General features: G+C 43.0%; 4 protein-coding genes across 7 annotated transcripts in view; 1 reads left to right on the top strand and 3 right to left on the bottom strand.

The window, feature by feature from the left end:
• Positions 1–62: 62 nt before the first annotated feature.
• Positions 63–11,334, bottom strand: arhgef2a (Rho guanine nucleotide exchange factor (GEF) 2a). The gene is made up of 22 exons (XM_086014051.1): positions 11,074–11,334; positions 9,939–10,101; positions 9,053–9,120; positions 8,880–8,943; positions 8,655–8,787; positions 8,287–8,396; positions 8,068–8,211; positions 7,735–7,985; positions 6,660–6,785; positions 6,472–6,589; positions 6,307–6,383; positions 6,044–6,215; positions 4,671–4,747; positions 4,422–4,594; positions 4,263–4,330; positions 3,996–4,184; positions 3,828–3,914; positions 3,687–3,736; positions 3,552–3,602; positions 2,603–2,908; positions 1,688–1,838; positions 63–1,368 (listed from the first exon to the last, which is right to left on the bottom strand). Exons 1-22 carry the CDS (start codon positions 11,134–11,136, stop codon positions 1,340–1,342), a joined length of 2,670 nt encoding a protein of 889 aa, XP_085870177.1. The 5' UTR covers positions 11,137–11,334; the 3' UTR covers positions 63–1,339.
• A 1,337-nt stretch (positions 11,335–12,671) lies between these two features.
• LOC147132125 (palmitoyltransferase ZDHHC18-B-like) lies at positions 12,672–17,530 on the bottom strand. Of its 4 annotated transcripts, none has more exons than XM_086014061.1 (9): positions 16,194–17,529; positions 15,953–16,113; positions 15,604–15,753; positions 15,306–15,443; positions 14,997–15,223; positions 14,220–14,329; positions 14,036–14,126; positions 13,347–13,633; positions 12,672–13,230 (listed from the first exon to the last, which is right to left on the bottom strand). In XM_086014061.1, exons 1-8 carry the CDS (start codon positions 16,481–16,483, stop codon positions 13,349–13,351), a joined length of 1,452 nt encoding a protein of 483 aa, XP_085870187.1. In that variant the 5' UTR covers positions 16,484–17,529; the 3' UTR covers positions 12,672–13,230; positions 13,347–13,348. The 4 variants fall into 4 exon arrangements, with proteins under 4 accessions (XP_085870187.1, XP_085870188.1, XP_085870189.1 ...); XM_086014062.1 differs by having other exon boundaries at positions 12,672–13,633; positions 14,997–15,099; positions 15,172–15,223; positions 16,194–17,523; XM_086014063.1 differs by having other exon boundaries at positions 12,672–13,561; positions 16,194–17,530.
• Positions 17,264–21,371, top strand: LOC147132124 (uncharacterized). Its single transcript, XM_086014069.1, has 4 exons — positions 17,264–17,513; positions 18,437–19,323; positions 19,585–19,671; positions 20,149–21,371. The coding sequence occupies exons 2-4, from the start codon at positions 18,456–18,458 to the stop codon at positions 20,244–20,246; spliced, it is 1,053 nt and encodes a 350-aa protein (XP_085870195.1). The 5' UTR covers positions 17,264–17,513; positions 18,437–18,455; the 3' UTR covers positions 20,247–21,371.
• A 122-nt stretch (positions 21,372–21,493) lies between these two features.
• kifap3a (kinesin-associated protein 3a) overlaps positions 21,494–22,678 on the bottom strand; it is a 2,960-nt gene continuing 1,775 nt past the window's right edge. The window contains exon 1 of the mRNA XM_086014991.1: positions 21,494–22,678. This exon is cut by the window's right edge and continues 1,775 nt beyond it. Coding sequence (XP_085871117.1) covers positions 21,978–22,678 — 701 coding nt within the window. The 3' untranslated portion in view covers positions 21,494–21,977.

The following is a 22,678-nucleotide window of genomic DNA, read 5'->3' as shown; positions in this document are numbered from 1 at the left end:
ACATTCCGTATTAATATAACAATATCGATTCATTATTGTACACTGCGCCATACTGACACCGGTTTCTAATAATTTGCCGCAGTTTATTTGATCATTCTGTGTTTACAATCCATGTGACAAAAAGTATGCATCGCTTTCAGGTTAACATCATCATATAACAATAAACATTTTGTATCCAGAACCGCGTTTACCTCGTTAACAAATGTGAATGATAGAAAAAAGTGTGACAGAAGAGCAGAAAAGACATTTTGGAAAGTACAATCCGAGCGCTTTTTCAGTCAGAAGATTGTCAAACGATTTTGAAAGGAAATACTGGAGTCTATTGCACTGAATGACAAATTGTGCAAGAATCGTGCAACACATGGCAACACTTCTGATTAGATGCCCTTTTAAATACTAAACATTAAATCATATAGATGTATTTGTATCTTATATATACTTCTTTACTTCCTGATGTAGCTTTTTGGTGCAAAAATGCTGACATTCACAGAAAATCAGTACAGTGGTTCCTTGATTAACTCTTTCCCAATTGAAATGAATGGAAATGCTATTATTTATTTCCAGCCAAGAAAAAAAACACGTACTATTTTTTGTTATAAAACATAATGAAGCAGAATGTAAGGGATTAAGCCTGTGCATCAGGATTTCATGCATTCATTGTGTGGCTCCTTCTCATGTGAGCGCCTTGGCCACCAGGCGGCAGTAATAATTGGCACATATACGCGAAAAAGATGCTCACAACTACTCAGTATGCTGCTGTAATTGTAGTCGTTTTTCACAGATGAGAAAGAATATATAGCTATGAACATTGTTATATTATCTGTCTATATGTTTTGATGTACATTTTGTGTTCAAATATCTGTCGCTTAAAGGGTTATAACACCACAACATTGATGCTAGTTTCATTAGCCCGTCTATGGCATTTTGCATTGTGCGCTAGCATTAAGCTTGTGAGCATTGGCCTGAAAAACTTTTGATTGGGTCACTTATAAATTGAGGTAAAACTGTACTAAATACGTTCAAATTACCCTGTAGGTATAATGAAAATGTGATTCAGTTCAAATGTCAAGTAAATAACACACATAAACACACAAATCACAACTATTGAGCGCATCTGTGTAATAGTGTGAATTATTAGAATGTTTGTTTTTTTCCTCCCTTATAGTTCAGTAAGTAAATCATGCAAACAACAGCACACACACACAAGCATTTAAGTGGGAAAGCAAAGTGGATCAATAACTTACGTAATTCATTCAAGACATACTGTAGATACGCACATTACGGCATGATGGCTTTTCTATTGGAGTGTGTGAGGGTCACTTAGCTGGCTCGCGGAAGATCAGATCTCCTCAGGAATTTCTTGGAAATCTGTGGTGGGAAAAAGCAGGACGAGTGACAACAAGTTGAGTTGCCTGTTTTATGGCAATTCATGAAACTTTGCTGCCATGCTCCGCCCACAAGCAACAACTACTACGACTAAGCTACTTTCCCCCGCACACAATTTAGCATCTTCAATCCGTCTGTTTTGGTAACAATCAGACAATATCTGTAGGACTAGTCGGTCTTTGAAAGACCCCTAGAAATGGGCACAAATGACCCCAAAATGGCCGCTTGACACCAAAATGGCCGACTTCCTTTTTATGCATTGGCCAACAAACATTGAACTGTAATGTGTGTGTTGTTCAACCTCTGGAGCTTTCAGACGCCTCTTCTTCTTCAACATCATCATCGTCATCAGACGTCATGTTGACCTCCTCGTCGCTGCCTCCCTGAGGAACGTTTGACTGGTGTGCCTCGTTGTCCCGCCGGGAACTTGCACTCAAGCCTTCCCGTCCAGGCTGCACAAGTATCAAATTAGTGTGTGAATAAAGCATGTAATGCAGAAATACGTACAATACACAATATTTATTGTTACTTTTTATTTCATCTCATTAAATAACCGGTTAATTGATTTATTGTTAAAATGTTTTTACAAAACATTGATTTGTTTATCCATAATTGGTTAATTCATCATAAATGAACTTTAAATAAAATAAGCATTTTATTATTCAAATTAATTTTGCTGATACATTTATATATTAATTACATTAAAATAAATTCTAAAAATGCTGATAATAATTATTATATATATTAATAAAATAAACTAATTGACATATCATTGTTTAACTATTTGGATTTTATTAAATCGTTAATCAATTTAGTATAATAAAATTTATTATAAAACAATGTAAAAATGAGAATGAATTATTATAAAATTAATATCTGTACATTTTTTTAATTACTTTAAAATTAATCAAACATGACCTAATGATGTCAAAATGCCGATTATAGATAAATATAAAAAATCAAATAGAAACAAAATAATTAATAATTATTTTATTATGAATATAAACTAATTTACAAACACATTTGTACTTTCTTCTTGATTTGATTAGGAAAGATTAATGAGAATGAAATTAATTTTGAATAGCAACATTTGAAAAACAAGAACAAAATATTTTAGGATGAAAACAAGTGGTTTTACGACCCCTTTCTTTTTTTTTTTTTTTACCTCAACAAAGAATGCCATCTTTCTGTTTTAAAACTTTAAAGGTCTTCTTACTTGAGCGGGCGGCTCCCCATGCTGCTGCGAGGACGCCGCGTCGCCGCAGCCCTTCATGTGTCGAACCTGCTTCTCCAGCTTGGCCCGGGCCTTCTCGCTGTCCTTGAAGCGAGTCTCGGCGTCGCGCAGCCTCAGCAGCTCCTCCTGCAGCAGGCTGTGCTGCCTCTGCAGCAGGGCCAGCTCGCCGATGGTGGCGCCAGTGGCCGCCTCGCGGTTCTGCCGCCAGGAACCCGCCGACGCCGGCGACGCCGCATCCTCCTGCTGCAGCAGCAGCTCCAGGATGGAGTCTTGCTTGATGACAGCGGCCTGCAGGGGACACGCATTCTGGGTCATCCTCCATTTTATTTATTTATTTATTTATTTTTATCATGACTATTAATTATGACAATTAATTATCATGACTATTTGCTTAGTGCTGGAACTGACAATATTTCATGACTTTCTTCAAAGCCCGAAGTTTACATACAGTAAGATTACGATGACTTGAAACGAATTGGGAAAACCCAAGTGATGATGTCATGTCTTTGGAAGCTTCCGACACACCAGACAAGATATCAGGAAGAGAATTGTGGACTTACACAGGCCTGGTTCATGCCTGGTTGCAATTTCTTGATGCTGAATGTGCCACCGGAATTAAAAATTAAAGATAGTCTTTGTAGCATATTAGGAGGAAGTTGTTTCTCATATTGTGAAGATATAATAATTTTAATGTATTTTTGTATAGAAAATAATCATGTAACATGAGGAAGTTGTTGATTATGAGGAAGTGGTAGTTGAATATGAAGTAACCATACTGTCATGTAGTGTATTGGGAGGAAGGGGCGGGCCGCTTTTATTGTGAAAACACAATTGTTATTTACTAAAATGTAATGGTTTTATCGCATATGAGGAAGTGTTTGCTCTCAGTGTGAAGAGAATAAGGAAGTGGTTGGCTGTATACGCAACTCACCTGTAGTGCATGGAGGTAAACGCTGAGATTCATCAGCCTCTGGCAGACCTCCTGTACAACACAAAGATAGTAGAACAGATTTAGCAAGTACCTCATATTGTGGTGTGAGTGAGCGTATATTAAACTGAAGCTCACCTTTGCCGCTGGCAACTCATTCGCTCCATTGATGAGAAGATCCTGATCACCTGCGTGCAGGCAAAAGCATTGTATGAAAAGAAAATAAATACAAAGAAATGATGAAAATAGCTGAACAAATTTAGAATGAAAACAAATTACTGGCGTCTGTCATGTCCATGTGGTTATGATGGCACAAGAGAGGGACGTCCACGCTGGAGCCCAGCAGGAGCTCGCACAGTCGGTCCACTGCAAAGAAACATCAGCATTCAAACTAGTGCCACCACTGGCGATGTAATAATATCTTTTTTCTTTTTTAAATAATCTTACCCTCGCCCGTGGCATCCAGCAGGAACTTCTCCGCCCGCGGTGCTTGGGGGGTGTCCGCCCTGAACAGGTAGCGCGTGACGGGAGGCTCCAGGTCATCCTGGCAACTGGTCACCTGGGCCAGCTCGCAGAACAGGGTCACCCTCTCCTGCAGGAGCTCCAGCATCTCCCTGTCCTTCTGCTGAAGGTCCGCTGCGAGCGGGCAACAATCAACCAAGCAATCAACCAACGTGCTTGTTGATTGGCTGGCTTATTTCGGGTCAAACAAACCTTTGAGTCTCCTCAGATGGGCCTTGTGCTCCGTCTCTATGAGGGGGAACTCTTCCCGTGATGGACACCTGAGCACAGACAACGAGCAAATATGAATAAACAAACTTCGTATTATCGTTATTTATGCGCGGTGGTTCTGTATTCGGTCTATCCCCCAACTTGCTGACGGTGCGCTGGATTTGCCGTATCCACGCGTTCTTGTCCTCCCTGGAGGCGGCGTGCACCTCGTACATCTCCGGCGGCGAGCAGTCGCTGATGAGGAACATGCCTCGCTCCTGGTTAGCTATGTCTCTCACGATGAGGTTCTGCAGGGAGAGCACGGGGGGCTTGTCCTGGAGATGGACAAGTTTGATCGCCATACATTCGCCGTACATCTTCACATCCCAAATACGTCTTTGTGTAGCTTACCAGGCATGGAAAGATGTACCTCTGGTCTTTCTCCTGAAGAAACACCAGGATGTCCGTCATCAGTAAAACCTGCACATCTACACAAAAACAGACTTTTCTGCATTTTTTTTTTTTTGTAATGCTACTACAGAAAGGGTACAAAGGGGAAAGCCTAGAACAGGAAACTGAACTTACTGCCAGGCAGCTAAATGCAATCGATTAAATTTCACAAGGCTTTATTAATTCCAGACAAAATCACTGCGACGGTTCCATTGGTTTTTCAGCAATACATCTGTCCTGGGTCAAGTCTCTCTGGTCAGTCACGCTAATTCAAAACTTCCATCTCCCGGCCCTCTTCAGTCAAATCTGGTGTTCCTCAATGCTCTATTCTCAGTCCCCTCCTCTTCAAGACCCCTCTGCTGTCTCCATCCACCCAACTTGATCAAATCATCGGAAAATCTTGCCTCAAGTTCCGCAGTTACACGGATGAAACCAAGTTCAAGATTTGGTTAGTGATAATTAAGAGAATGTTGCTTAAAACAGACCTGCACTGTTAATAGTAACGTTTTATGACACTTACAGTTTTAATTTCACACGGTGGGGACAAAAAAGCGCTTTGACCTGGCAGCAACTCCCTAGATTGCCTCCCAAGAGAGCAAAAGGCCACAACAACACAGGCCAGTACCAAGAAGATTGTAGAGGGTACGAATGATCCCTTCAAAGCTCACTCGCATCGGGTTCTAAGGGAGGGCGCTTCGTTTTGACGGCGCTATTAGAGGGGTGACAAGACGTGAGACTTTGAAAAGACTTGTATCCAACTGTATGTGTGTAAATATAGATCAAGATAATGAGCGAGTGCCAGGGAAGTGCAAGTGTCTTGTTTTTAAAGCTGTAGTGTCAGCATAACAATTGTAGCGGTGAAGCTAGAATGAAGAACTCACCATTTGAAGACAGCCGGGGAATTGAGGGGGCGCCGGAAGAGCAATACTGTCACATTGTGGCGTTTTAGAGAGCCTGCTGTTTGAAGTTAGTGTCTGCAGTAGTATAGACTAGTTTACTAGTCAACTAGTTGACTTTACTACTCCACAATGACATTTTGAGCGTGGTGTTGACTAGACGCTACAACAGATGAATTGAATTGGGTTCTATTTCTGGATACCCAATGAGAACCAGCAAAGGAGAAAAAAAAGCTTGGCTCTGGCAGGATTTGATATGATATCGTAATGATATTTTTTGGTCTTCAATGTAAGTACAATAATGTGGTGAGCACCGCTAGTGGTGGGGTGGGGCGGCTCGCTAGTTTTTTTGGACCAGTCGCTAGTGAATGCAGCTCACCCACAGTCAATATAAAATGGGCAGAACGACTCCACTGTGGTCCTAAATATTTTTTGCACCTTTGAGTCGGGATCCTGGGGTTTTCCACATCAGCGTTCCCTCGTAGACAAGTCTGCGGCGGAGCAGCTCGGCGGGCCTGAAAAGTCCGCCGTCCCTCACCCGGGTCTCGGCCCGCTGGTCCAGCTTGGCCTGGATCTCCTGCATTCGCTGCGTCTTCTCCAACTCCTCCATCTGCCATCCGGGACATGAAATCACTCACGTCACAATCAAAAAAAGGTGCGTGAGTTTGTTTTTTTGTTTTTTGTTTTTTATGTGAGAATACCTGTTGATCTATTGAATTGAGAAGATCTCTGACCATGGATAGAGCTTGGGCTATGGAGGATGCTTCCTCCTCATTTTCTGTGAGACAAAACAAATGTAATCCCATAGAATCGTGGATGTCATGCGACAACTGTGCCGATAGCGTCACCAAAGCGTGCCAATTCACCGACGGTGTTGTCCAGAATACGCTGAATGAGGACGGGATACTTGGATATGCGCTGAGTCACCAACAAGATGCATTCCTGGATGCCATGGCAACGCAGCCAGGGTCCTCGACTCACGCGCTGCATACATAGCAACACAATCTCGCTATCCAATCACATTATCTTTTCTTTTGTCAGTTTTGCCTCTCACCCGAATGAAGCACTGAAACCTCTTGTCTCTGGCCAGCAGCGACTTATACAACTTGACCGCCTTCATGTGGCGACTGCAGAACTCTGCATAGGTCTTCTGCATGTCGTCTGCACTCTGGCCGGAGAACTGGAAACAGAAACACACATTAAGACATAAAAATAGTCATCGAGGGGGACCGGAACTCTAACCAAAAACTGCACCAGGCATGTGGGCATGGTGTTTTCTATTATTTGCACTAATTATTGTCTAAGAAAGTAAAGTAAACTATAAGTACCAAACAACTGTTTGACCTTCCTTCTTCCGTGCGGCCATACAGTAATACATAAATAAATACATTTAAAATTAACCCTGAAAGCTCATGTTTGATATAAATTGACAAAGATGAAAACAAAGGACATTCTCATTATAATTAGTAGGAGTTAGCTTAAAGGGGAAGTCAGCCCAAACATTTTTTTTTCAAGAATATGTTCCATGCAAACCCACTAGTTGAAACAAGGCATTCTGATGAATATTGCGTTTGCTGAAGCCCGTTTTTAGCCATCTCCACGGGGGCGGCCATTTTGTCACTTCTGTCGACTGCAAATGACATCACAACTGCTCAGGGCTCAGGTCACGACCAATCACGGCTGACCTGTTTTCTGAAGCTGAGCCGTGAATATGAATTTTAATAAACATAAAATGTAATTCAGTTAGTTAATTTTTCTTAAACGCAGTCTCACTTTTTATTTCATTTAAAAGGTTTTTTCTTTTTTTTCTTTTTTTTATTTAGTTTTGGTTATTTCGTCAGTTTTCATTGAACATAATAACCTTGAACGTAACACATGAAAATTGACTTCCAGGGAACCAGTTTTGGTCACCATGGGAAAAACTGGACACACCGAGGCTGACCAGCATTAAAAAAAAGACACACGCACATACGCATCCGCACACACATAAATTTTATCTAAATGCAAGCAAAAATATTTCTTATTTCTGTACCTTGGAATGAGGCATTTTCGGTCCTCTAAGCAGACCGGTACACCCAACTAGGACTGGAATCCGCATCCAGCGCTTAGTAAAAGTGTACGGAGCTCACCTGCTCCAGCAGTATGTCGCCCAGCCGGTGTATGGTGAAGTTGAAGTCAGAGTTGGGCTGCAGGCTGGCATTGCGGCGCAGAAGCAGCTGCACCAGGAAGTGCGAGTGGATGCCGATCAGCTGATCCAGGCAGGGGAACAAGGCGTGCAGGGTGCTGGGGTCCAGCTGCAGCTCCTCCAGCAGCCCCTGCCGGAACACCCGCTCCATGATGCGCAGCGTGCGCATGTGGTGCACCTCAGTCTGGATCAACTCTGGGCGGAGACATAAAATAGCATACGCTTGCTTTGTGGCTTCTTTCGCCAACCGCAGATGGGTGGGGTGAGCGCTCTTCACCGTAAATAACATCCTGCCGCTTGATGACATTTTTGCTATGCGCGTGCAGGTAATCCGTGTCCACGGCCATGCTCCACGAATCCGCCTTGAAGTCTTCACCTTCCAGCTCCATCTCCTCCAGGATGGAAGTGTAGTAGTAGTCGCCTTGAGCGAGAACATCAATTTATAAAAGCCGAGGTTCAGCGGCGGTCCTCACAGTCAAAAGTCGACCACGTGTACCGTCGTCGTTGAGGGACTCCACCGACATGGCCCTGTTCCTGAAGCTGAGGGAGTCCGTGGACTGGGAGAGGATCCGGCGCAAGCCCAGAGGAGAGTCGTCGTTCAGGTTCCTGCAGCAGACTCATTCGGATACTTCATTTCAGATTTTTCACTTATGAAGCTTCAGCGAGAAACTCTGAACCAAATATTCAAACTGTGCATTTTTAAGTTATGTGGCAGATTTTTTTTTTTACTTAGTCGAAAAAAAACTTACATTATAAATAATTTACAAATACATTTTAAATAAAAAAAAAAAAAAAAAAAAAACACTTGAAGTTTTTCCACTAGTCCAATTAAAAAAACTCAAATGTGGCTAACAACTTGCTCACCCTGCAATGTTGTTCGTGGAAACACTTTTGGATAGCGTGAGGCCAGAACGCCCTCGGCGAGATCCGAGAAGGGAATGTCGGAGGCTCTCAGAAGGGTAGATGGCCGATGTGGGACGCTCACGCATTACTGGGTCTATACATTGAAGATGAGCCAAAATGTACTTTTTCAAATAATAACAATAACAATTCATAAAATAGGATTAGGAATGGCAAAAACTGTCTCACTTCTTGTCCGCAGTGCGACATTCTGCAATGATGAGTTATTGCGCATCAGGGCTGTCTTCTGCTGCTGTGGACGACAAAAACGGAAATCTCAATATCAAAGAAAACCACACATTCAGCAGTTTCAAGATTAAAAAAAAAAATACACAAGTACACATTACAAAATGGCACCTTACCCGCTGTTTGACTTTGGCGCAGTTGGGCAGAGCATCTCTGCAGCGGTTATGGATGGTCACATTGCATGCTAGGGGAAAAAAATGTGTAATTAACAAGCGTCAATATTTTTGTTCACAATTTTTTCCAAAACATCACAATTTTGCTTGGACTGATTGTTTTGCACTAATTTTCTGTTTTTAGAAAGATGGACTTAAGTAAGTAAGTCAAGCTAACCCTTACAGATTGAAATGTAATATATACCCGATTTAGGAACAGTTCATCTTACAAACAGCATCTCGGAACGCTTTGTGTTTGTGCCTTAGCGAATGACTGTATAATGAACTGAACAATTATTTAAATAAAATGTTTAATGGATAAGTATGATTGTTTACTTTACTAATATTGTCATAGCATTTACAAGAAATTAATTAACAAGTTATTCCATCAGACAAAATGAATTTTAAAATTAAAAAATATATATGAATCAATCTTAAGAAAAGAAAAAAAATAAGCACCTGGTAAGTGGTTCTTCAACTTATTTTACCAAGCACCACCGAAAAAAAAACTATAGCGGTCATTAAAATGAAAAAGTGGTTTCATTTTCCCAAATAACAAAAATATTACTGTAAGACACAGTAAAATTAAGCAGTGTGGACATTAGCACTGCACTTAAATATAGAGCAATTAAAAAAAAACTGCAATTCAATAATGATTCAATTAAAATGTACTGCACACAAATGTGAAATAAAAATTGCTGCAAAACAAATGTTTCAAACCAAAAAAATTCTAACGATGAAACGTAAATATATTGAACTTCAAGTGAAATACAACAGAGCTTAACTTGGGAAATGACTTGGTGTAGCACTCGATGGCGTCTGCCACCATTTTGCACTGGCCGAGACTTACTGGGACAGCAGAGCGCCTCCTTGGCCGTGATGCTCTTGTTGCAGGCCGAGCAGAGCGTAGTTCCTGACACTGTGAGGGAGGTGAAGAGGTGGCCGTTGTTGTAGCGGGCCTCCCTCTCCCGGGCCGCTTTCTCTCGCTCCCTCATGCGCTCTCGCTCTTTATTCTGGGGATATATTCATGACAAATAAACTACTCATGTCTGCACAGTTAAAATATTGGTTAATAGTCTCTTTTTTCTCCAGTGGGTTTTCGACAATTATGCACGTGTTCCTATTAGTATTTCCTCAGTTCGGATGGGGGGGGTGGTGGTGGGTGTTTCGATCTCATGATAGTCACACTGTAAATGCAGAAGTCAGTGAGCAGACTGCGAGCACATTTTGAGCTGAACAAAATGCTTTGAAGCGACAGTTACAAAAATAAATGCACTTCCATTTGCTGGCAGGAGGTACATAATTGACCTGTGCAGCCACTCGCCACTTTTTTTGTGACCGTGACAGCTTTTTATATGTTTCTCAAGTTCCAAATGGAGTTCTTGTAGGCTGAAATGCCGACATTTTAGAAAGACACAGGCATATTTACTTGAGATTTTACAACACTGGGACTTAATATTTTGTGTGCGTGTGTGTAGGCGTTATGATAAGCAACATTAGCATCCTTAACTGGAGGTTAGCTACAATATAAAAAAAAAACATATATTATTTTTAAACATTTTTCCCCCAATCACAATCCAAATTCCTCACACCTGCACCGACACATTTTTGCAACCTTTTTGTGGCCCTGGAGATTTTCACACAGAGGAGCGATACCACACACACGCACGGCCATTTCTATGGCAACGACTACTCAGTAAGAGCGGACACACTGTGTACAAGCAAACACACACACACCTACACCCACAGACACAAGCAGCATTACTCGGCTCAGTATGACTAGATAGGCATGATGGGTGCAGGCCTGTATGAGCGGGCCCCTGTGTGCGTGTGTCACAATCAGGAAACTGCAGTGGCACCCAAGAAGAAGGGGAAGTAACACGCAGACAGAAAAATTCATACAGTTAGTGGTCATATCTAATAGAGTTCACTTTTTCTGTTTTTTTTTTTCCCCCCAACATCGTACGCTCGAGACGGCAACTCACCCTCAGGTTAAGCTCCCTCATCCTCTCCTGCCGCTGTTTGGACAGGCTGGCGACTCGGGACATGTTGTATCTCCTCCCCAAAAATGAAATAAATAAAAAATCAAGTAAATATCCACTGTTAATTTTTTTTACTCAATCAGTGGTGGCTGAATTAAAAAAAAAAAAGTTAAAATATTCCTTTTCACTGGCCAACTGCAATGTACCTCTGCTTCCAGTGAAGTGTCTGTTCCTGTGAGAAATCTGACTTGAATCATCATCACTGCCGCCCCCACACTCTCGCGCACACACACGCACACACACACACGCACGAACACACATGGAGTGAGTGCGCGCCGCTATCTCAATGCCTCATGGACTATTATTTGCTCCTTCCTACATCCCAGTGTATTTTCAGAGAATAATCATCTTATCAAATCTTATCACGGCCAAACACACCCACACCCACACACACCCACACCCACACCCACACACACACACATACAATTTACATCCATGTTACCAAGTGCGTACAACATCTACCCAAGCGCCATCTCCAAGTTGCCTCCAACTCCTACACGGGGTTATCAAGTGGGTTTATTTATATAGAGAAAAGAACAGGGCCTGTGTAAGTAGCAGAAGTGTGGCATAGGAGGAACACTAGAGGAACACTAAACATGTCTCTGAGCATTATTAAACAGTGTGTGCAACACTGATTTCATGCTGAAATCTAATTCATTGTGCTGCTCCTGCTGTGCCCAGCTTGGCCACAGAGAAGCAATACAATACAGTCAGACAAATGAAGATTTCGTAGTGACTCAATAATTGCAATGATATCAGTCTTTTTTTGACACTGGAGAAAATATACGCATGTATTGCGATATTGTTTGTTGCTACACCGTTCGTGTTTGAATATCCATTGCTTAAAGGTTCTAAAACTATGATGCTAAATGTTAGCATGTCAATGTAGCCTTTGTACATTGTTAGCATTAAGCTAGCAGGGCACACAAAGTCTTGAATCTTTATGTTCAGCTCATGTAAAATGGGAGTAAAAACAAATGTTTATATCGTTTATATTTTTATTTAGTCCAAAATTCAGTTCTGAAAATTCTACCCTCAAAGTTTTACATAGCAATATGAAATTTAGTAGGCGCTTGATGTATTTCAAAGAGGAAGTCAAGCCGATTATTTCTCATTACAATAGGTTCTAAGCGGCCCCACAAGTCTAAACATGGCATTATGATTGATATTGCGTTGATGGAACATTAAATAACAAAATCTACCGGTTTTTATCCATCTCAGGAGGCAGCCATTTTGCCACTTGCTGCCGACTGAAAATGAATATGCTAGTGGACGTCACGTGGCCCAACCCAGAAAACAGGTGATGTGATTGGCCGTGACATCAAGTCGCTGCCAGAATGAAAAATACAACTCAAATCATTAAAAGTCCAAAGTTGTAGACCCTCACACCACAAATCCCGTTTTTTCATGGCAAATCCGACTGCCAGTTTGCAGATGCTCACGTTTTCCTCCTTTTTTTAAAAAAAAAAAACCTCTCGGTTCCATCTAGTGGACAAAGGCTACATTGCAGCAGCATTGACAAATAAGTTACATCACTAAAGTTTAAGTTTTTACAGTTTAATGTTCTTCACATTTTCATACAAATACAGAATGACATGCTTCTCCTTGGAAATGCATTCCAGGTGGGTAATGTTTGTTGCATCTTTGCGACTATTGTCTTGCCGGTTTACAATGTGGAAAAAGACGACATATTCCTCCACATGACTTGCCAACTGTTGTGGTGCTTGGCGGCTTAGTGCAAATTGGCCAGGAGAGAAAAGGTTGTCTTCATTGAGAGTCAACACAACCCCAGTGCATAACTACACTATATTGATAGATGGATGCTCAATTTGACGACAAAACAATAAGCCTATTGGTGTTTTACATTGACACAAATCAAACCTTTATCCAGTTTCAATATCCCGCACAGATCTAGAAAACATTCATCACATGGACCCAAGTTTTTAGTGCATAATTTCACCAATAAAAAGGGACACTTACTCGTAAAAATGGGAATCCTACAATAACAAAAACAATTTGCAAATAAATTAATCAATCAGTAAAAAGTATACCTTTACTGTGCCTGTATCAACGCTGTACAGTGTAAACATGGCCTCCCGTCTGTTTCAAAAACAAATTGAGTTGTTACACAATTTCTTTTGCAGGTAAATAAACTTTCCCTGAAAAAGTTGATCATAATATAAACTAAGTGTCTTTGAAATGAAAGGAGCCGGCACCTTTACGGCTCCTCCCTTTGGCCGTGGCGTGAAGCGTGGACAGGGGCAGGTTTAACCATGCGCTTTTTTGTTTTCTTGGCTTTCGTCTTGGCAGTGCGCGTGCGGGAGGTATCGCCAGGGGGTGGTCCGGCACTCCGGTGCGTTTTGCAGTTCGACGAGACGCCCGCCGCGGGGTTGGGAGTCGCCGCCGGTCCTCTGGCCGACTGCGACTTCCCCTGAGGACACGGCGTGGACAGCAGCGGTGTATGAATAGTGGACTCTGGCAGACCTTTACATTCGTGTTTGGGCTGTGGACACACCATAAAGGTGAGGTACATTAAAAAAAAAAAAAAAAAAAAAAGACTTTTTAGTTGCTCGTATACAACTAGTTGGGTTTTTGGAGTGCCTGCATGAAGTGTGAAACTAAACAACCTGTGAGGAAAAAAAAAAACATTCCTCATTCAAGAACTGTGACGTTAATGCTTTAATTGGATTACCTACCCTGAAGCCAGTTTGTAATGTACCGTCAAAGAATAAATATGCACTGCATCTGCCGCATGAAAATGTCTAACGATCTTTCGTCGTCTCTGTATTTTGAATATGGCGTGCACACACAGACACACTAAATCATACATTCTGGATCTCATTTCAGCATGTCAGGGAGGCCGCCAAAAATCACAAAACGGCTTCGCTAAAGTAAAGCCGCCTACCACATTCATCCGGCTCGAGGCGGCGAGTTCGATGTCCGCGCCGGCCTGAGTGGGTTCGTCTGCGGTGAGGAGGCCTCGTCTGTTGATCAAACTTAGGTAGCAAAAAATAAAAATAATAAAAATAAAAAAAATTTAAAAAAGGATTAAGCAGGCATATTCGAATAGACAATGAAATGAGTCTTACCTGGGTGGCATGGGTCCGCACAGTAGAGAGCAACAGTTGATGAAGATGTTTCTGTGACTGTAGGGGTTGGTGACATCTGCGCCGCTCTTCCCTGACCAAGTACCTTTAATCTACATATGGAAAAACATCCATTAGCAATTTTATTAACACTAACATATTCTAGGGGCATTTTGTGCCAATCTGTTCTTTACTTTCATGTCACTTTGGCTATGTTGGATGAACAACTAAATAGTCATCTTTACAAAAATTTTTTCCTAGCGATGAAAAATTCTCATTAGAAAATGCAATTTTTTACTGCCTATTTAACTTCGAAACGCCTATTTAACTTCGAAACTAAAACGGTCCTTTATGTTAAGTTACTGTAACTACGGATATGATAAGCGCAAGTGAATTGAAGTAGGACAAATCTCCCAAAATATAATTCAAACAGTATTCGATATTTAGTTTGTCAGGCATGGTACATTTACACAGATATTGGAGGCTGAAATCATTTTAACCAAAAATGAATGGGTATTTTTTTTTGTCTATATTTCCATCCAGTTACAAAAACAGGTATTAACATACTGGCCTTTAAAAGTCTTTAAATGAAAGTTATCCACTATTGGCTGGCTGAAGTTGTAAAGTATAAATGTTATTATTGTTACAGCAGTTTTCGGGAAGGTGAAAAATGCAGCCAAAGTGAGGGTGCATACTTAAAGGAATTTTTAACGTTTAAAAACGATGACTAGATTGATCTCATTTCATAAAACGCCGCAACAACGCGGCAAGGTTACTCACGTCTTCATTTGTGGTGAGGTTGGATGCGACGAGGTACGTATGGAAGCCTGAGAGGCCCAAGATGCACCAGACTGAGAAGAAACAAATCACCAGCTCCACGGCAGTGCAAAGTGGAGTCAAGGAGAACAAATGCAGCTTATGAGTAAAAATGTCCTTTCTGAAAGGTAAAGGATATCTGCCAGGACTCTCTTGGAGGGCATTAACCAGACTTTTGTCATCCTGAGCTCCTGAAAGGAAAATCCATAAATGGTAACATCACTACTTCCAATTCCTGTCGGTGTCATGGCTCTAATACTTCATTTCGCTTACTCATCGCCAGATGTGTAGCCACACAACCAAATATGAACGCCGTCAGAAACGACAGTGACACAATGAAGGCGTAGAAGAAACGGTAGTTGCGCTTGCCCACGCAGTTGCCCACCCAGGGGCAGTGATGGTCAAAGCGCTCTGAAGCATAAACAAAACACAACGGTATATGTAACATGTTTTTTTTGTTGTTTTTTTGTTTTTTCAAAGAAATCAAATATTGTCCTGAAAAAAATATCAAGAATCTAATCTTGCGTTGTAATAATGCCGCACATCTCCCGCACAGTGAGGAAAAGCTCACCCACGCAGTTGTCGCACAGGCCGCAGTGGGAAGTGCGCGGAGGCCGGAAGATCTTGCAGGTGAAGCAGTACTTGAGCTTGACCACCTGTTGGTTGATGAGCACCTCTTTGGTGCGTGGCGGGGGTCGGTAGCTGGCGCTACCGGTGTTGTCTGTTGGGAGAATCAAACCCGTCAATGGCGTTTTGCATCGTTTGTTAGCATTAAGCTAAACGGATGGATGCCAAAGCACTCCTTTTCCACAAGAATTTGGCACCATCTTGAAACATCTTGGAGCATTTCAGAAAGTGTTTCCACAAAAAACATGAAATGTTCCCTCCACCATTGGGTGAATGTGCGAGTATCTGCGTACCGATCTGCTTCTCAATGTCGATTGCCTCGTCTGTCGTCGCACGAGGCAGAATGCCGGGGTCTGAAAAGGTGGTCTGAAGCAGCGTGACCAGCACGAACGCAAAGAGGACTCCTCCGACAGCGGGTATGCAGCTTGTCAGGTGTTTGACCAGGAAAGGACAGCTATAGAACACAAGAGAAACAACCTTGTTTGTTATACAGTATGACGCGCAATACAAAACATCAGGTAGATATGAACTCACTCGAATATGAAGAATAATACACTGGTGACAAGGATGAGGCCCAGCGTTAGGGGCAGCATACCGCTCTGACGGGCCGTTATGAGACGTCCATCGCAGAAGAAGCGATTCTTCCCAGGTAAGACCTCCCACCTCCTCCTGGGTCTTCTCTGGGGTTCATTGCTGCAGTCCTCCCCATGTTTCTGGTTCTGGTTCTGATTCTGTTGTGGTTGTTGGGGTTGGTGACCCGACGAGGTGGGCGTAAGAGTCCCGGGTGTCCTCGGGTCGATTTGCTGGTAGTCGCCTTTATTCATGACAGGACTTGTTCTGCCACTTTAGCACGACTTTGCCAAACGAACCAGTGACGTAATCACGTTTGGGATCAATAGTCACGCACACATGAGGTACTATGAATAGCCAGCTACAAAGCAGACGAAAACGCCGTCCCCGGATTTACAATTGTTATTTTCCATAGCGGACTGATAGTTATTTGTGTCCCCTTTTCTTCACATGCCAAATTGGCGTCCATTGAAAGGCTCCCCCGCCGAGCATCCTTAGCCTGTTAGCCATTAGTCGCTCACGTGCCAAATCAAACTAAATTACAACATCATCATCATTTAAGATCCGGGATGAAGCGCTACAGAGGGAGAAAGTCATCTCTCACCGAATTATTTGATTTACGTCGTGGATTAATTAAACTGCTTTGTTTACTCGTCAGAGCATGCCGCCTGTCTGTCGTAAAGAATCAATTTCCGGCTTGTCAACTTCGAAATAAACGCTACTTACATTTGGGATCTCATTGGAGTGCTCCCGCTGAGGAATAATTGCAAACGTATACAACGATATTACATATTATATTATATTCGGAGCAATATTTATCGCCAAGAATTGGGAATAACGAAAAATCATCTAATAAATATCACTTCTGGCTTCATGGCTATACATCAAGTTCACAGTTATAGCCCGTGAATTTCGCCGATAGTAGTACCAAAATAAAAGCAATAGGCTGAAGCCGACTTTGTGATTGGTTGTGTGTCTCATTTAATTCAAATAAGTTTAACCGATTTTATTCTATCATTGCCGAGCTATTACTCGATGACGTGACTTGCCTCGAGTCTTTACCTAGATTTTACTTTGAAAGCCATCAGCGGAAGTCCTGCTAGTTACCTGTTTTTACCCCCACCTTGATGCTCAGGTGCACTGTCGAACTGTCGACAAACTTACTTCCCGAAGGACGACCGCCAAAAAGTTTCTCGTCTCGAGATGTATTAATAAGACATGTTAAATGAAAGGGGAAGAGTGCAGCGATCGTTTACGAGTTGCTACGTGGACGAACCGTGACTTGTAAGTCGTGTTTACTGTGATACTCGTCAGTGCTGTAATGGAGGAAAAAGAGTGACGTCGCCCCCGTAAAAGTGACATTAATTTTGATACGCCGACGGGAATGTGGCCTATTAAGTTCATCTTCCTCAGTTAGTACAAATATAGTAAATTCAAATATGTGTATTTGCTTCTTTTGTAATAATAACTCGTTGTGGGGCGAAACGATCGTCCGTTTGGTTGACGTTAAGAATTGTGTTGATGATTGATTAGTCATGTCTTGAAAAGCAACATGACGTCAGCCACGACGCTTACATTATCTCCCTAAAACCAAAACGAAAGCATATAAATTCTATCCATCCATATTCTGAACTGATTATCCTTGCTAGTATAAAGATGAAACTATTGGTTGGTTGTTAATGTTCACCATTGAGGAAATGTAGTGAAAATTGCAAAAATAAAAACAAGTGATTAAAATTAAAATGAAAAGTCAAATTAAGAAGTGCTTGCTCTCAAATACATTTGCACTCTATAAAGGATCAAGAATCATGGGTTGAAAGATGGCATTTTCACTCATGGAGGCAGCACTTCATCGCCGAATTAGCAGCTCTCCTTGCCTTTTGGCTTTGCCATGATAGTGCTTACATATGGTTGCTTGAAAATGACAGATCTTCTGCTAGACAGATAAGATTCAAACCACTGAATTATGGTCCCTCAAATGCCTAGGTATCATGTTCGAATCCATCCACCCATCCATCTTTTACTCAATTAAAAGTAAATTAAGACAATTGAAAGGATTTGGTGCACACTCTTTTTTCTTAATGCATTTCCAAGGTATTGGCTCGGGACTCAATATCGGGCTGTGGATTTTGGAGATCTGGAAAGCTGTAAAAAGCAATTTTCCATGAAATGTCCTCTTGAACCAATTTCCATGTATTTGTGTCCAGACCCCAAAGCCCGTAAGCCATGTCTGTAGGCAGCGCGGGCAGCGCGAGGCCCGGCAGCTACAAGCGAGGACCGAGCCAAACCATCAGCCGGGGGTCCTCATCCTACGAGGAGCGCTGCGTGGACCCGGCCGAGCCCTATCTGGAATCCCCTCCGAAAGACCCAAACGGGAAGGAGTGCGACACCTTCCTACCTTCGTCAGCCGAGCTGCCGCCTGCCACCCAAACCTGCAATCCCTGCGCTTCTCCGAGGGCTTGCAGGACTTTAATGTGCAGCGTCCTGACGTGTGGTCTGTACAGAGTGTGCCTGCGAGCCCCGTGTCTGGCGCCCAAAGAGAGCGTCCCGGAGGAGCCGGAAAAACTGAGCCTCCGCGCTGAGAACCCGGCGGAGCGCCAAAAGGAGGAGGAAGACGACTCGGACTGGCTGGGGGACGTCTGCATCGCCGGAGTCAAAGTGGACAGCCCGAGGCATTATATCGACGACGACTCTGCGACGTACGTGCCTCAAACGCAGCCCTGCCACCCCTCCCTGGACGAGGTCATACGGCTGGACGACTGGGAGGCGGGCGAGGAGAACGTGGACTCGCTGATCACCAAGAAGCTGCTGGAGCTCTACACCGAGTACCAGATCGAGGAGTTGGCCCGCTGCACCACGGACTCGGTGTTCCTGCGCAAGAGCAAGGCCATCAACCAGCTCATCAACTCGCTGGCCGAGGAGCACCAGATGGACGAGCAGGAGGCCGAGTGTCGGCTGGTGCGTGGCATCATCCGCATCAGCACGCGCCGGAGCAAGAAGAAGCGTCCGGCGGTCTCGCGCCCGGACAGGACGCTGTCGGACAGCGGCAATGAGACCATGAGGGAGAGCGGCTCTTTTGCCTTCAGCAACAACAGTAAGTTGCACTCGTACAAGTTGAATCGGTTCCCTGAGCAGTGCTCCATGTTGTGTAATCAAGCAAAATCTATTTTCCGATGACTCGATTAATTGTTGCTCATTTCCAACTTGTGCCGTCGACATGGTTAACGTTGCTGTTTTGATGAGCAGCAGAATTGCAATTGGCTCAGTAGCTTAAATGACAATAGAGTGACTTTCCTACCATGCAAGCAGATAAGTGCTTCCTTTGCTCTTTCTTGCTATTTTTTTTCATGCAAAGACGACTACAAGTCCAATCCGAACATCCAAATCTCAGAATTGACCTCTTCTGACAAGTGTGCCCGCGACATGTGGAGAAACAATGGAGGTGAGGATTGCCATTTATTTAGTATGTGTGCTCTTTTGTTTTGATTAACCCTTAAAGCGGACATATTGTGAAAAAAATCTAATTGCTTCTATACAAATAGTTTGGTTCATGGAGTGCCATCAAGTGCGAAATTATATATTTTTTGATTATCTGCATTTTTCTGAACGTGTGCCTTTGCGCGACACATTTTCTTATGGAACAGCGGGGCTAATTTCCATGATACCGCTCCAACATCGGGTTCTTCCACCAATCACTTGGTAGCTAGGCTGGGTGAAGATCTGCCATTTTCAGGCAACAGTCACAATACACACAATGATGTAAAAAAAACAATAACGGGTACTCGCATTTTGAAGACACTTGCCCAGTTAGAACCTCTGGTCGTCACGGTAACGAAAGCCGTTCTCGACATTTGCCTCGCGGTAAAGCAATCTCTTGGTGGCGCCCCCATCCATGAGCGAATGCGTTTTGTTCCCGCAGGTCGCACGTCCGGCTCGACGTCAACGAGCTTCACGCCGTCCCGCATGGAGACCAACTCGTCGGGTGTCCCGCTCATTCGCACGTCTGTCAGAACATGAAAAAAAAAAAAAAACTGCAGGTGGTCCTCAATTTGCGACCCAGTTCTGTTGCCACGGCGATGTATTCAGAATTTTGTGCGTGAATCGCCGCAGTCCCAAATCATTACAACCAATCAGCTTAAGTGGTGAAATATGAAACAATCTGATGTTCAGCGGTCACTGACGCTATATTCTCACGCCGCTGCGCAAACTAGCTCATAGTGCGCCGTCGTCAAGCGAGAACCCCCCCCCCCCCCCGTGTACGTTGCCCGCCACTTTCAACGAGCCATAATTGTGAGCGCACCGCACAAGTGAACTCAGGGCTCTGTGTTTCATATTTACTTTCCGTTTGTGTGTTCCTGATTTTGTTGTTGTAATTGACTGCCAGTGCCAGCAGCTCACAATGTGGGTTTTTTTTTTTTTTTTTTTTTTTCGCCCAACATCCGTTTTGTCCTCCTCATATCTTTGTTCCGTCTAATTTGTGTCTCTTCTCGTGGCGGCCGCATTCACGCAGCATACGTATCGCCATGAAGGGTTAGTGGCCTGGTTCTTGCTAATCTTCCTGACCAGTTTAAATGAAGCGAGCTTTTCGGTGTGCTTTTGCGACCCTGTGAAGTCACAACGATGTCGTGCTCGAAAGTTGTTACTGTTCGTTTGGCACACGGCGGCTCATGAAAAGTTGTGGGAAGTCATCCACCTGTCTTTTCGTTGCTCTCTTGTCCCGTGCTTTCTTTGGACTCGCGCGCCTCGGGTGTTGCTTGTGATGTTATTCTTTTAATGAAAGATGTAAATATGCAGATCATACACATTTTTTTTTAAAATAAGTGATGTTTTTGTTTTGACCTGGTTTAAAAAAAATAAATCCAGCGAGGTTACATATTTTGACTTTTTTGCTGTACTTGTATCAAGCCATCAGGTGTCTTATTGTAAAAACAACAACAAAAAAAACACTAAACCTATGTTGTCAGGTTAAATGTCAATGTCTTTGAATTAAAATACTGATTTAATAATGCTGTTAATATTCTAAAGTGGTTATTGATTCACATTTTCTAATTTAATGCCTGTATTTTTAAATGCTTAAGGAGGTGTTCTGTTCTGTTTTGGATGGTTACGTGACTGCAATTAAAAATAAATAAATACAAAACAGCAGTGTAGCATTTGTTAGGTAAGTGTACATCTTCAATATGGTTTTTATCTTGAGTAAATTTAGATGTCAAACTGCTTGCATCAGAAAAATAATAATAGTACAATCGAAAATAAAAGTCCACTCAGATTTCCTTTTTTTTTTTTAATGTTGTATAATTTATAATTTAGTCACAATGAAAGGTAACCTGCATGCAAATCTACAAGTGAGACAAATACATGTTAATGAAGATTTGTTTTCCATATACGGGAAGCAATCACAATTTCTTTGTGAATTACATTCGCGTAAACATCACAAGTGAGACGACGGCTTTACACAAAAGCGCTTATATTGAAATGGTTACTTTTCCATTCAACTGTCAGACGGGAGCTGCGTTCGCACTGATTTCAGACACTAGTACTAGTAACGACAAATTGCACTTCTACTGGAGACAACAAGCCACTTGCGTGCTAAAAATGAGTAATTGAAAAGAAATTGTTCATCTTCAAGTCAGTATGGTATATTTAAGTTTGACAAAGGTTCAGTGGTTGGTGAGAAATTTCCCCAAGCACTGGATTCTATCCAATTTGACAATTTCTCCGCAGCTTTTCGAGAACAATGACAGCACCCTAAAGGGCTGGATCGGTATTGACGTTGGCAAGATTCCATGTCAGCTGGGAGGAGGTGGTGTAGTTGAAAAGCTGTTCATCTGGTCGAAAGCCGTAAGCGCTGACCGGTCGATCGGCCGGACCGTGACCTGACGCGGCAAAGTCATCCGAAACGCTTCCCGCGTACGGCGGGCCCAGCTCTCCGTTCTTAAAGTTGGCGTAGAACTCTGGACTGATTGCGCCATCCGTTGAGATGATCCCGTCGGCGCTGTATAAGAAATCGGGTCTCTCGAGAATGTCTCTGTTCTCGATGAAGGAGTCGCCATCGTCCCCGTAGAGCAAAGACTCGCCCGTCTCGTCCATCTGCCGGTTCTCCACCATCTCCAGCCACTGGCAGTTGTACCAGCGGAACTTCTCGTTCTGTATTCTCTTCCCCCACTCGTCGTCGTACTCGGCGATGATATCCAGCGTGTTGTCGCAGACTTTACGGATCTCCGCGTTGCTGTCGTGCATCAGGTCGATGAGGTACGTCGGGGCCTGCGTGTCTTTGATGATGACATCTCTGGTGGCTTTGTGGAAGACCATCTGGTAGAAAACGTAGACGATCTGACACACGAACTCGTCGTCCTCCTGCTGGGCGTTGAGCAGCTCGATGAGAGCGGGGATGATGCCGGACTTTGCGAGCATGGCGGCGCAAGAGTCATCCATGGACACGGTGCCGA

The sequence above is a fragment of the Filicampus tigris genome, chromosome 18, assembly GCF_054856515.1.
Source record: "Filicampus tigris isolate MCC_2025a chromosome 18, RoL_Ftig_1.0, whole genome shotgun sequence".
Taxonomy (NCBI): Eukaryota; Metazoa; Chordata; class Actinopteri; order Syngnathiformes; family Syngnathidae; genus Filicampus; species Filicampus tigris.
The sequence above is the reverse complement of the archived record's forward strand: the minus strand, read 5'-3'. Positions and strand labels throughout refer to the sequence as shown.

Excerpts from the sequence above, each read along its gene's own strand:
- LOC147132124 (XM_086014069.1), top strand. The coding sequence starts at position 18,456 with ATGTCTGTAGGCAGCGCGGGCAGCGCGAGGCCCGGCAGCTACAAGCGA. Across the intron at positions 19,324-19,584 it reads TTTTGCCTTCAGCAACAACA|ACGACTACAAGTCCAATCCG; the intron begins GTAAGTTGCACT and ends TTTCATGCAAAG. Across the intron at positions 19,672-20,148 it reads CATGTGGAGAAACAATGGAG|GTCGCACGTCCGGCTCGACG; the intron begins GTGAGGATTGCC and ends TTGTTCCCGCAG.
- arhgef2a (XM_086014051.1), bottom strand. The coding sequence starts at position 11,136 with ATGTCCCGAGTCGCCAGCCTGTCCAAACAGCGGCAGGAGAGGATGAGG. Across the intron at positions 6,786-7,734 it reads GCGACATACTGCTGGAGCAG|TTCTCCGGCCAGAGTGCAGA; the intron begins GTGAGCTCCGTA and ends TTCTGTTTCCAG. Across the intron at positions 1,839-2,602 it reads ATGGGGAGCCGCCCGCTCAA|CCTGGACGGGAAGGCTTGAG; the intron begins GTAAGAAGACCT and ends ATACTTGTGCAG.
- LOC147132125 (XM_086014061.1), bottom strand. The coding sequence starts at position 16,483 with ATGAATAAAGGCGACTACCAGCAAATCGACCCGAGGACACCCGGGACT. Across the intron at positions 15,754-15,952 it reads CGACATTGAGAAGCAGATCG|ACAACACCGGTAGCGCCAGC; the intron begins GTACGCAGATAC and ends TTCTCCCAACAG. Across the intron at positions 14,127-14,219 it reads TGCGGACCCATGCCACCCAG|TTTGATCAACAGACGAGGCC; the intron begins GTAAGACTCATT and ends TTGCTACCTAAG.